This window comes from Callithrix jacchus, chromosome 19, assembly GCF_049354715.1.
Source record: "Callithrix jacchus isolate 240 chromosome 19, calJac240_pri, whole genome shotgun sequence".
NCBI lineage: Eukaryota > Metazoa > Chordata > Mammalia > Primates > Cebidae > Callithrix > Callithrix jacchus.
In genome coordinates, this window is record NC_133520.1 from 4,655,445 (window position 1) to 4,669,604 (window position 14,160).

General features: G+C 40.0%; 1 protein-coding gene across 12 annotated transcripts in view; it reads left to right on the plus strand.

Annotated features, from left to right (window-relative positions):
- NVL (nuclear VCP like) overlaps positions 1-14,160 on the plus strand; it is a 99,156-nt gene that overhangs the window by 4,380 nt on the left and 80,616 nt on the right. For 10 of the 12 annotated variants that reach the window (XR_013529660.1, XM_002760472.6, XM_008985148.5 and 7 more), the window contains 3 exons: positions 7,035-7,087; positions 7,176-7,275; positions 13,494-13,551. Coding sequence is in view for 8 of the 12 variants with exons in the window: in XM_002760472.6 (XP_002760518.4) it covers positions 7,035-7,087; positions 7,176-7,275; positions 13,494-13,551 (211 nt within the window). In the remaining 4 variants the exon portion in view is untranslated. The remainder of the gene's footprint in view (positions 1-7,034; positions 7,088-7,175; positions 7,276-13,493; positions 13,552-14,160) is intronic. The other 2 variants (XM_035281447.3, XM_078356440.1) reach the window with 1 other exon arrangement.

Genomic DNA, 14,160 nt, shown 5'->3' on the forward strand with positions numbered 1-14,160 from the left:
TGGGCAACATGGTGAAATCCTATCTCTACAAAAAATATACAAAAATTTTCCAGCGTTGGAGGTGTGTACCTGTGGTCCCACCTACTTGGAAGGCGGAGGTAGGAGGATCACTTGAGCCCAGGAGGTCAAGGCTGTAGTGAGCTGTGGTCATGCCATTGCACTCTAAGGTCAGAGACAGAGCAAGATACTGTCTCAAAAAAAGAAAGAAAATTAAAACCATCACCAGCAGGTATGATCTCCCTGAGTTTCCTAACTCTTTTTTTTATATATATATAACTTTTATTTTTATTTTTATTTTTTGTGGAGACAGGGCCTTTCTGTATTTGTCCAGGTTCGTCTTGAACACCTGACCTCAAGTGATCCTTCCACCTTGGCCTCTCTAAGTGCTAGGATTATAGGCTTGAGCCACCATGCCCAGCCAGCTTCCTGAGTCTTTTTTTTTTTTTTTAAGACAGAATCTTGCTCTGTCACCCAGGCTGTAATGTAGTGCCTGATCTCCACTCACTGCAACCTCCACCTCCTGGGTTCAAGCAGTTCTCCTGCCTCAACCTCCTGAGTAGCTGGGATTACAGGCATGCGCTAACCATGCCTGAGTAATTTTTGTGTTTTTAGTAGAGATGGGGTTTTGCCATGTTGGCCAGGCTGGTCTCAAACTCCTGACCTCAGGCCTCCCAAAGTGCTAGGATTACAGGTGTGAGCCACCTCACCCAGCCAGAAAGGCCCTATCTCCAAATGCAGTCACATTCTGAGGTAGTAGGGGTTAGGACATCATCACAAGAATTTAAGGGAAACATAGTTCAACCTATTGGACTCTGTCCTGTGGCTCCCGAAATTCATGTCCTTCTCATGTGAAGATACATTCATTTTATTCCACAAGCCCTGAAAGTCTTAACTCATTTTAGCATCAACTCTTAAGTCCAAACTCTCATCTAATTATCATCTAAATCAGGCCATATGCAAGGACTCACACCTATAATCTCAGCATTTTGAGAGGCCAGTGGCTTAAGGCCATAGAGTTCAAGACCAGCCTGGGCAACATAGTGACACCCCATCTCTACAAAATAAAAATAGAAATAATTAGCTGGATATGGTGGCATCAGCCTTACTACTCAAGAGGCTGAGGTGGGAGGATCGCTTGAGCCCAGGAGTTCAAGGTTGCAGTGAGCTATGATTGCATCAATGCACTCCAGCTGCTTACCAGAGCAAGACCCTGTCTCTAAAATAAATTTAAAATATATATATCATCTAAATTAATCGATAGTGGCTGAGATTCAAGGTACAATTTATCCTAGGGCAAAATTGTTCTTCATCTATTAACCTGTGAAACCAGACGAGTTATTTGCTTCCAAAATACGGGCACGTGCTGCATAACAATGTTTCAGTCAGTGATGAACCTCATGTATGATGGTGATCCCATATGATTACATCATATTTGTGCTGTACCTTTTCTGTGTTTAGATGTGTTTAAATACATAATACCATTGTGTTACAGTTGCCTATAGTATTTAGTACAATCATATACTGTATAGGTTTGTAGGCACAAAAGGCTATACCGTGTAGTCTTGGTGTATAATAGGCTATACCATCTAGGTTTGTATAAGTACACTCTTACTTATTTTTGTTTTCACACAATGAAAATGCTTAATACCCATCTCAGAATGTTTCTCCATTGTTTAGTGATGCACGATTGTACCATGGCGGGGCAGGCATAGGCATAGGTTAGACATTCCTAGTCTAGAAGAGAACAATTGGAAAACAGAAAGAGTCATAGGTCCCAAGCAAGTCCAAAACCAAGCAGGACAAATTTCATTAGATTTTCAGGCTTTAGAATAATCTTCTTTGGCCTGATGCTCTGTGATCTTGCCCTGTGGTACCTAGGAGGAGACAGTCCACCTGCTGGACCTGTGCCCTCTGGGTGTGTGTCGGCAGTGGCAGGCCTGCATTCTTTTGAGCCTCCTTAAGGGTCATTCTTCCCTTTTCTTGAAGGATAACTTGTCTTCACAGCTGAGTAGTTTTATTGCCCTGTCCCATAGAATCCTGGAAGTCCAGAAGCCTTCCTTAATTTTGTCCCCATCTCTGTCCCTTCAGTCCAAGCTGGCAGTGTTTCTGTTGCTTTAACCCTTCCCTGTTCCTGGCTTCTGCTGAGATGGCTGACTGGATGCATAAGTCATATGCTGGTAATCCCTTTAGCAGATCGTAGTCCCTCCATACCCTTGATGTTCTCTAGATTATGCTTTTTCATTTTGTACAATGTGGATAGACGGAGAATTTTCCAATCTTCAGGTTCTGGTTTCCTTTTTGTTTAACACTTCCTTCTTTATCTCTCTCTATACCATAAAATTTCACTATAAGCAGCAAGGAGAAATCAGGCCACACCGCAACACTTTGCTTGAAAATCGGAGTGAAACATCCACATTCATCACTTACAAGTTCTGCTTTTAAAACAGTAAAACCAAGTCCTTGGCCACTTCATAACGTGGACTGCCTTTCCTGCAGTTTCCAGTAACATGCTTCTCGTTGCTGTCTGAGATCTCACCAGAAGCATCTTTAACATTCATGTTTCTACTAGTATTCTCTCTCTGTGTGTATATAACTATAGAAGCTTCCTCTATAGCTCTTCTCTTGTCTTTGTGAGCCCTCACCAGAATTACCTTCAGGGCCCATACTTCTAACAGCAGTCACTTCAGAGCCTTCTAGGTTTCTTCTAACATGCACCTCAAAACTCTCTGGTCTCTATTACCTAGTTCCAAAGCCATTTTACATTTTAAAGTACTTGTCACAGTAGCACTATACTTACCAGTATTGAAATCTGTTTGGTTGTTGTTGTTTTATTTTTTTGAGACAGAGTCTTGCTCTGTTGCCTAGGCTTGAGTGCAGTGGCACAATCTCAGCTCACTGCAACCTACACCTCCCGGGTTCAAGTGATTCTACTGCCTCAGCCTCCTGAGTAGCTGTGACTACCCGGCTAATTTTTGTGTTTTGGTCTTAAGCATTTAGAATAAGGGATATTAAATCTGTACTTTTATAATGAACCAAAACGAAAGCTATAGAGCTATAGAGGAACACTGACAATGTCAAATGCTGAAAAGCAGTCAAGTGTAAGGACAGAGAAGGGGCCACCAGACCCAGTAATTAGGAGTCACTCCTCCGAAAACTGAATAAACTGAAGGAGGAAGTTGTGGGACGCAGGAACATCAGAGGAAGAGTAATTCAGAGTGAATGAACGAGAATGAAGGTCCTGTGCTTGGCATGTTTGAGCAGGTCTATGTGGTTAGGACAGGAGAGGAAACGTAAACTAGGACAACAGAGGCCAGAATATGCAGGGCTTTTTAGACCGGTATTACTCTGGATGTCTGTGACTCCCCTGAAAGGTTTTGAGCAGAGCTACTACAGCAAGCTCCGATTTTTCCCTTTTTTATTTTTATTATACTTTAAGTTATGGGATGCATATGTAGAACATGTTATATATATATGTTGTTTTTGTTTATTTGTTGAGATGGAGCCTCACTTTGTCACCCAGGCTGCACCCAGCGATTGCACCGCTGCTCACTGCATCCTCTGCCTCAGCCTCCTGAGTAGCCAGGACTGTAGGCACATGCCACCACACCCAGCTAATTTTCGTGTTTTTAGTTGAGACAGGGTTTTGCCATGTTGGCCAGGCTGGTCTTGAACTCCTGATCTCAAGTGATCCTCCTGCCTCAGCCTCCCACAGTATTGGGATTATAAGCATGAGCCACCACGCCTGGCCTGTTTCAGCTTTCAGACATGCTCCCTACATCTATCTGCTATCTTCTCTTATCCAGGTGTTGGCAAAATATGGTCATCAAACCAGTTCTTGCCTACCACCTTGTTTTGTATGGCTCATGAACTAAGAATCATTTTCACATCTTTATTTAATTTTGAATTATATACATATATATATAATTTTTACATCTTTATTTAATTTTGAAATATATATATATATATATATTTTTTTTTTTAATAGAGATAGGGTTTCACCATGTTGGCCAGACTGGTCTCAAACTCCTGACCTCAGGTGATCCGCCCACTTCGGCCTCCCAGAGTGCTGGGATTACAGGCATGAGCCACTGCGCCCGGCTGAATTTTTATGTTTTTATTTTTTGAGACATGGTCTCACTCTGTCACCCAGCCTGGAGTACAGTGGCACAATCTCGGTTCACTGTAGCTTCAATCCCTTGGGTTCAAGTGATCCTCTCGCCTTAGCCCCTAAATAGCTGGGGCTAAGGCACGTGCTACCATGCCCCACTAATTTTTTGTATTTTTTGTAGAGATGGGGTTTTGCCATGTTGCCTGGGCTGGTCTTGAACTCCTGAGCTCAAGTAATCCTCCTGCCTCAGCCTCCCAAAGTGCCAGGATTCCAGACATGAGCCACTGCGCTAGCCCGCAAGTTGTCTTTTTTAATGATCGTGATTTAGTACATCTAAAACTTTGTGTTTTGATGTAATTTCCATACCAGCCTGGACAACATAGTGAGACTCTCATCTCTACAAAAAAAATTGAAAAATTAACTAGGTGTGCTGGCACATGTCTGTCGTGCTGGCTACTCAGGAGGCTGAGATGGGAGGATTGCTTGAGACCGGGAGGTTGAGGTTGCAGTGAGCTCTGATTACACAACTACACTCCAGCCTGACTGACAGAATGAGACCCTGTCTCAAAAACAAAAATAAATTATTTATTTATTGTCACCTAGGCTGGAGTGCAGTGGCACGATGTCTGCTCACTGCACCCTCTGCCTCCTGTGCTCAAGCAGTACTCCTGCCTCGGCCTCCCGAGTAGCTGGGACTGCAGGTGCCCACCACCACGCCCAGCTAATTTTTGTATTTTTAGTAGTGACTGGGTTTCACCATGTTGGCCAGGCTGGTCTCGAACTGCTGACCTCAAATGATCCACCCTCCTTGGCCTCTGAAAGTACTGGGATTATAGGCGTGAGCTACCACACTGGCAAGCATTTTTATAAAGAGGAAAAGTGAAAGAATAGTACAAAGAACACCCATATACTCTTTACCCAGAATGTGCCTTTATGCATGTATACTATGCATACAAGCTATTCTCTAAGGACAAAGGCCTTTATTGTATAACCACAGTTTATTTATTAAAACCAGAAAATGTAATCTTCATTCAATAATGTTACTGGATCCACCATTCATATTCAGAGTTTGCCTGTCTCAATAATTTTCTTTATAGCTAATGTTTTGTGGGAATTCTTTTTCCTGAACTGAAATCCAACTCCTAAATTATGCTTGTTTTGCTTTTTAAGTTTCCTTTAATCCAGAACAGTTCCTCAACCTTTTTTTATTTTTCATAATCTTTACATTTTTGAAGATTATAGGTAGTTACTATACAAAATATCCCTCAATTTGGGTTTTTTTGCTGTTTCCAAATGGTTGGAATCAGGTTGTATGTTTTTGGAAGGAAGCACCAGAGGAGCAATGTGACTTCAAAAGGCACGGAATATCTGTGGTGTTATTTATTCCATAATGCTAGTTTTGATCAATGCACTGTAAATTAATTTGAAATTAATAAATAATTTATAAGAAGATATTTTAAGATTATATAAATATTATGTAACTCATCAAACTTTTTCTTTTTGAGACGGAGTCTCGCTCTGTCACCAGGCTGGAGTGCAGTGGTACTATCTCGGCTCACTGCAACCTCTGCTTCCCAGGTTTAAGTGATTCTCCTGCCTCAGCCTCCCAAGTAGCTGGGACTATAGGCACGTGCCACCACGCCCAGCTAATTTTTGTATTTTTTAGTAGAGACAGGGTTTCACCATGTTGGCCAAAATGGTCTCGATCTCTTTATCTTGTGATCCGCCCTCCTCGGCCTCTCAAAGTGCTGGGATTACCGGCACGAGCCACCGCACCCGGCCAACTCATCAAACTTTCACTGATATTTTTAGCACATAGTCTTGCTTAAAATGTTTAACTTGAATTTAATAATGAGGAGACAGAAAATAAATTCAGATTGTGGGACATTTTATAAGTTAGCTGGCCTGGATCCTTTGAAAATATCAGTGTTACATCCACAAAGGTGAAGAGACTATTACAAGTTAAAGAGTCAAAGGAGACACAACAACCAAATAAATGCATGAACCTTGACTAGACTCTGGGTTAAAGAAAAACAACTCTAAAGACCATTTTTCAGAAAGAATTTGAGAAATTTGAATATGGACTGTATATTAGATAATTTACCAATATTAAATTTTTTATTTGTATTGATTGTATTGTAGCTATTCGAGTAGCCTTTTTTTTTAATAGAGATACATTCTGAGAATTTTTGAGATTGTTTGTAACTTATTTTCTTATTAGTTTTTAAATTTATTATTATTATTTTTGAGACGGTCTTGCTCTGTTGGCCAAGCTGAGTACATTGGCACAATCATGACTCACTGCAGCCTCCACCTCCCAGACTCAAGCTGTCCTCCTACCTCAACCTCCCAAGGAGCTGGGACTACAGCCACATACTACCATGCCCAGCTGATTTTTTAATATTTAGTAGGGATAGGGTTTCCCTGTGTTGCCAAGGGTGGTCTCAAACTCCTAGGCTCAAGTGATCTTCCCACCTTGGCCTCCTGAAGTGCTGGGTTTACAGACATGAGCCACTGTGCCTTGCCTAGAACTTATTTTCAAATGGTTCTGCCCTACCCCTCCGAAAAAATCTCTACACAGAGATAAGTAAAGTAAATATGGCAGTTTGAGAATACTATAGATAAAGAATATGTGAGTGTTGATTACATTATTTCTTTCCTATTTTTAATAAATTTGAAATTTTTTTTATAAGTTTGAAATTTTAAAATAAAAATATTTGAAGCAAAAAAAGATTAGTTAAAAGGGAAAAAATGGAGAACGGTCACAATAGTAAATATATAAACTTAGAAGTTCGAAAATGGGTTTTTGGCAAGCCTCTGTACTGTAACATAATTAAATATTCATGCAGATTTGGTCCATTTAGATTGAGCTTAATGGAAAAATACTGGTGGAGACTACTATGCTAAACTTCTTTTCTTTTTTCAGTATAGACTATGGTCGAAGAAAAAGAAATGCGTTTAGGATTCAGGTAGAAAAAGGTGAGTCTTACTGTCAGAGCTCAATTATCAATAAAGTTACACAAATCATTGTTTTAGCTCATAGCGTTTTTTGTTCTTTTTGTTTCAGTATTTAGCATAATTAGTAGTGAGAAGGAACTTAAGAATTTAACAGAATTAGAAGATGAACATTTGGCAAAAAGAGCAAGACATGGTGAAGAGGATAATGAGTAAGTATACAAAATGCACTGTTTTTTAAACAGTGAACTTGATCACATTACATTCCTGCTTGTAAAGCTTCCAGTGGCTCTGTATTGCCAGCCAAGCCCTGCGTGATATTGACCTGGCCTCTCGGGACCTTTACTTCGGCCGTATTGAATGTTCTCTGTTCCCCAAAGAGATCAGATTCTCTTTGACTGTGCCTTTGTATGGGTGGTTTTGTTGAGTTAGAGTATCTTCCCTTTTGCAAACTCCCACTCAGCCCTCAAGAATCAGTTGAAATGTTGCTGCCTTTATTAGGCCTGACTCCTTTTAAAATGTTTCCTTAGCTTCTAGTTACAGATGTTCGTTACAATCCTTATCATGTCATATGACATTGAAATTATTTGCTTACTTGTTTGCATTACCAGCAGTACTGTCTTATTACCTTCTTTTTCTGCCCTAATACAACATCAGATATATAAAAAGGCGCCAATTAATTTTGTTTCAGAAATAGTATTGAGAGCTTTTTTTTTGAGACAGTCTTGCTTTGTCACCCAGGCTGGAGTGCAGTGGTACAATCTCGGCTCACCGCAACCTCTGCTTCCCAGGTTCATGTGATTCTCTTGCCTCAGCCTCCCTAGTAGCTGGGGCAACAGGTGGGTGCCACCACACCCAGCTAATTTTTGTATTTTTAGTAGAGACAGGGTTTCTCCATGTTGGTCAGGCTGGTCTCAAACTCCCGACCTTAGGTGATCCCCCTGCCTCGCCTCCCAAAGTGCTGGGATTACAGATGTGAGCCACTGTGCTCACGTCTTATTGAATCATCACCATAAGCAAGATACTGAACCTTTCCATAAATATCAAAAGTCTTCTTGTTCCCCTTTGCAATTCATTTTTCCCTCCACTCTTGTTTCTACGCAACCTTTTTTTTGTTGAGACAAGGTTTTACTCCGTCACCCAGCTGGAGTGCCATCACAGCTCACTACAGCCTTGACTTACCAGGTTACTTGATTCTTCTACTTCAGCCTCCCAAGTAGCAGCAGGCACATGCTACCACACCTACCTAATATTTTGTATTAACAGGGTTTTGCCATGTTGCTCAGGTTGTTCTCGAACTCCTGGGCTCAAACAGTCTGCCCGCCTCAGTCTCCCAAAGTGTTGGGATTATAGGTGTGAGCCACAGCGCCCAGCTTGAGGCAACTATTGATTTGCTTTCTGTCACTGTATGTTACGTTGCATCTTGTAGAATTTTACTTGGAATCATACTTTTAAAATCTGGATTCTTTCATTCTTTGACTTAGCATAATGATTTTGAGATTTATCATATTGTATGTATCAATAGTTTATTGCTTTTTATTAATGAGTGTGTATGGACATGCCACAATTATTTTATCTGTTTATCTGTTTTGGGTTTTTTGTGTTTTTTTTTGAGACAGGGTCTCACTTTGTTGCCCAGGCTGGAATGTAGTGGAGTGGCATGATCACGACTCACTGCAGCCTCTACCTCCTGGGCTCAAGCAGGTCTCCCACCTCACCTGCCCAGTACCTGGGACTACAGGTGCATGCTACCATGCCCAGTTAATTTTCTAATTTTTTGTAAAAACGGGGGTCTCACTATGTTGCCAGGCTGGCCTTGTACCCTTGGGCTTAAGCAGTCCTCTTGCCTGGGACTCCCAGAGTGCTGGGATTACTGGTGTGAACCACCTTGCCTGGCCTATCTGTTTATCTCTCATTGGGCAATTGGTTTGTTTCCAGTTTCTGACTATTACCAATTAAGCTACTATGAACATTTATGTCCAGGTCTTTGTGTGGACAGTATTTTCATTTCCGTTGTTAAATATCTAAGATTGGAATAGCAGGCTCATGTGATAGATGCATATTTAACTTTAAGAAATTCCCAAACTATTTTCCAATGTGTTTGTACCATTTTGCTTTTTACATTAGCAGTTTATGAGAAATCTACTTTTTTTCCACATACTGCCAATATTTGGTATGGTCAGTCTTTAAGTTTTGGTAATATTTCACTGTAAATATGACATTAGCTTTAGGTTTATTTGTAGATGTCCTTGGTCAGAATGAGAAAGTTTCCTAATATTCCTAGATAGCTGAGAATTTTTGTCATGAATACGTATTGCATTTATTAAGTTCTTTTCTGCATCTATTGAAACATCTCGTTATGGGCTTCCTTTAGTCTATTAACTTGGTGAATTACGTTGGTTCCCAGTATTAAGCCAATTTTGCATTCCTGGGGTAAACTCTACTTGGTCCTGATATGTTATATTTTTAATGTATTACTGGCAGCCTGGGCAACATAGTGAGACTCTGTCTCTACAGAAAATTTAAAAATTAGCCAGGCATGGTGGTGCATGGTTATAGCCCAGCTTTTTTGGAAGCTAAGGTAGGAGGATTGCTTGAGCCCAAAGTTGAAGGTTACAATGAGCTATGTTTATGCCACCGAACTCCAGCCTGGGAAACAGAGAGAGACTTTGTCTCTTAAAAAAAAAAAAGAGTATTTCTTTGTTTTTTTGAGGTAGAGTCTCGCTCTTGTCACCCAGGCTTGAGTACAATGGCACACCCAACTCACTGCAATCACCACCTCTGGGTTCAAGCAATTCTCCTGCCTCAGCCTCCTGAGTAGCTGGGATTACAGGCACCTGCCACGATGCCCAGCTAACTTTTGAAAAAAAGGGTATTAATTCGATGTAATTTATTAATCTTTTTCTACCGATGTTTGCATCTGTATGTCGTACTGGTCTGATTTTTCTTTTGTTTATTTTTGTGATGTCTGTCAGGTTTTGGTGTTAGGGATTTACCAGCCTCATGATATTAGTGGGAAAGTGTTTGCTTTTCTCTATTTTATGAAAACGAATTATGGAAACTCTTTTTTGAATATTTGTTAGTGTTCGCCCACAATTCATCCAGGGCCAGAATCAGCTTCCCCCAGAGTCTTCTTTTTCTGAAGGATTTTGATAAATTTTAGTTTTGCTGGATATACAACTCTTTCTTACATCTCTTCTTATGTCAGTTGTGGTACATTGTATTTTTTAGTCATCTGTTATATTTTCTCTCAGGAGTGGAATTCGTTGGCATAATACTTCTGCAATATTCTCGTATTATCCTTTTATTTTATTTTTTTTTTGAGATGGAGTTTCACCCTTCTTACCCAGGCTGGAGTAAAATGGCGCGATCTCAGCTCACCACAACCTCCGCCTCCTGGGTTCAGGCAATTCTCCTGCCTCAGCCTCCTGAGTAGCTGGGATTACAGGCATGCGCCACCATGCCCAGCTAATTTTTTTTTTTTTTTTTTTTTTTTTTTAATTTTTTATTGGATTATAGGTTTTGGGGTACATGAGCAGAGCATGCAAGACAGTTGCGTAGGTACACACATGGCAGTGTGCTTTGCTTTTCTTCTCCCCTTCACCCACATTTGGCATTTCTCCCCAGGCTATCCCTCCCCACCTCCCCCTCCCACTGGCCCTCCCCTTTTCCCCCCAATAGACCCCAGTGTTTAGTACTCCCCTTTCTGTGTCCATGTGTTCTCATTTTTCATCACCCACCTATGAGTGAGAATATGCGGTGTTTCATTTTCTGTTCTTGTGTCAGTCCAGCTAATTTTTTGTATTTTCAGTAGAGACGGGGTTTCACCATGTTAACCAGGATGGTCTCGATCTCTTGACCTCATGATCCACCCGCCTCGGCCTCCCAAAGTGCTGGGATTACAGGCTTGAGCCACCGTGCCCGGCTTTCTTGTTATCCTTTTAATGTCTGTAGGATTTGGAATGATAGCCCTATTTTACTATTTGTAACTCAGTCTTTTTCATTTAGATTTATCATAATTTTCTTAATGAGTTCCATTTTCATGGATATTTGTGTTATACTATTATATAATAAATAACTCTTGACTGGGCACGATAGCTCACGCCTGTAATCCTGGCACTTTGGGAGGCAGAGGCGGATGGATCATGAGGTCGGGAGTTTAAGACCAGCCTGGCCAAGATGGTGAAACCCTGTCTCTACTAAAAATACAAAAATTAGCAGGGCGTGGTAGCAAGTGCCTGTAATTCAGGGTACTTGGGAGGCTGAGGCAGGAAGGGAATTGCTTGAACTTGGGAGGCGGAGGTTGCAGTTAACTGAGTTCACACCTCTGCACTCCAGCCTAGATGACAGAGTGAGACTCTGTCTCAAAAAAATAAAAAAGTAAATAAAAATAAATAACTCTTTACTGCATATATCTTTATACACATTACATTTTTCTATGTTGAATTTTTGAGGTGGAATTTCTGGGGTCAAAGATTGATATTTTTGAAATTTCTAGTGCGTTTGGACTTGGCTTCCTAAAAAGGTAGCCTGAATTTATACGTCCAATAACTTTGTATAAAGAGAACATTTCTTTGCATCCCTGCAATCTTAATTATACTATTATTTAACCTTTGCTGGTTTTATAGGCAAATTATTGATCTTTTTTTTTTTTTTTTTGAGATGAAGTCTCACTCTGTCACCCAGGCTGGAGTCACAGTGATGCGATCTTGGCTCACTGCAACCTCTGCACCCTGGGTTCAAACAATTCTTCTGCCTCAGCCTCCTGAGTAGTTGGGATTACAGGTGCCCACCACCACTCCTGGCTAATTTTTGTATTTTTAGTAAAGACAGGGTTTCACCATGTTCGGCAGGCTGGTCTCGAACTCCTAATTTCATGATCCGCCCCTCTCGGCCTCCCAAAGTGCTGGGATTATAGGAGTGAGCCACTGCACCCAGCCTTGATTATATTTTTATTTGTAATTTTATAATTATTGAGGTTAGTTTTTTGTTATTTCATATTTGTTTTGTGAATTGCTTGCTTATGGGTTTTTTTCTATTTCATTTGAGAGGTATTTGAATTTTCCTTATTAGTTGTTGGAGGGCTTTGCATAAAATATTACCTCTTTTTATATGTATTATAACTGCTTTCCCCATTTACCACTTCCCGTTTGATTTTTGGTTATACTGTCTTTTGATTAGTTTTGCATTTTTATGTAGTCAATTCTATCAGTCTTTTTCCTTTTAGTTTATGCTAATATGCTTAAGACCTCTGAGAAGAGTGTGTAAAGTGATTACTTACACTTTTTTCCTATTTCTTTCTGGTGTTTAACTCTTTAATCCATTTGGAATTTTTTTTTTCCCCTAGGGCATAAATTGTAAGGCAAACTATTTTTTTTCAAACAGTTGAGTAATATAACTTATTAACATTGATTAGAAATGCCCCTAAGTAATATTGATAAATTTTAATGAATAAAGAATTTGCTTTTTTTTTTTTAAGACAGGGTCTTACTGTGTTACCCAGGCTTCAGTGCAGTAGCACAATCGTGGCTCACTGCAGTGTTGACATCCCAGGCCCAAGCAATCCTCCCACTTTAGCCTTCCAGGTAGCTGGGACTACAGGTGTGCACCAGCATGCCCAGCTAATTTTTAAATTTTTCTGTAGAGACAGGGTCTCCCTTGGTTGCTCAGGCTAGGATTTGTATCTTAATATCTTAATTATAATAGCATTTCCTTGCATTCATATAAAGATTTTTACTTAAAAAAAAGTGCTTTTCTTATTTAAATAATTTCTAAAGAAGTATTAAATACTAGCAGAGTCCTGAAGTCACTTGAAGCTATTAGGTAACAACTTTCAATTATAATGAATGAAGACTCCATTGTCAGCTTGTAGTTTATTAGGATTTAGAGCTCTTTTTTGATACAGAAGATTTATTTGCTCCTTCATCCCTCATGAACAGTCTTGGAGAAGTTGTATTTGGTTACATGGTTTGGTCATGTTGATTTTGTGAATTTGTTACTCAGAGTGCTTAATTATGAGTTGCTGAAATATTCCTACCTGAATCTGATATTCCTAAATGAGACCTTTGGGCCCGAGGGGGTTGGTATCTCACTTTTATTTATTGCTAGGATAAAAATAACTAATTTATTATGCGTTTATTATATATTATAAACACATAAGGAGTTTGCAAGCATTTATTTAATTCTTTAATAACCTTGGGAGATAGACATTACTTATTATCTCTGTTTTATGGATAAGAAAGCTGACACTTAGAGAGGTTAAGTAATAACTGGTTAAGTTGGATTTTGAATCCTAATTTCTCTGATTCCAGAGTTTGGACTCTTAACCACTATAATATTTTGCCTGAATATATTTACCTGTTTGGGGTAGTAATTTTTTTAGGATGTGGGAGAAAAAGTCTTTAAAACATTTTCCCCTCTTGTTACTGAGGTATCCTGAAAGCTATTCTGATGATGATTCAAGTGTGGAAGACTACCCAGATCCACAGGTAAGCCAAACATTTAGTGGGTCCACTTGGATTTTTTCTTTTTTAATCGTTATGATACTTCCTTACAAAAACCCAGTAAGACCTGGGCATGGTGACTCATACCTGTAATCCTAGCACTTTGGGAGGCTGAAGCATGTGGATCACTTGAGCCCAGGAGTTTGAGACTAGCCTGGGCAACATGGCAAAACCCTCTCTCTATAAAAAATGAAATAAAATAAAAAGAAATAAGCCTGGCCAACATGATGAAACCTTGTTTCTATAAAAAAAAAAAATGCAAAAATTAGCCAAGCATGGTAGCATGCATCTGTGGTCCTAGCTACTTGAGTGGCTGAGGTGGGAGGATCACTTGAGCCCAGGAGGCAGAGGTTGCAGTGAGTTGGGATCGCACCACTACACTCCAGCCTGAGCAACAAAACTATATCCTGTCTCAAAAAAACAAAAAAAAATCAATAAGGAATATAATAAAAAGCCAGGTGCTGTGGCTCACACCTATAATCCCAGCAGTTTGGGAGGCAGGAAGATCACTTGAGGCCAGGAGTTCAAGACCAGCCTGGGCAATATAGCAAGATTGTCTCTACAGAAAACAAACAAAATTAGCTGGGTCTGGTG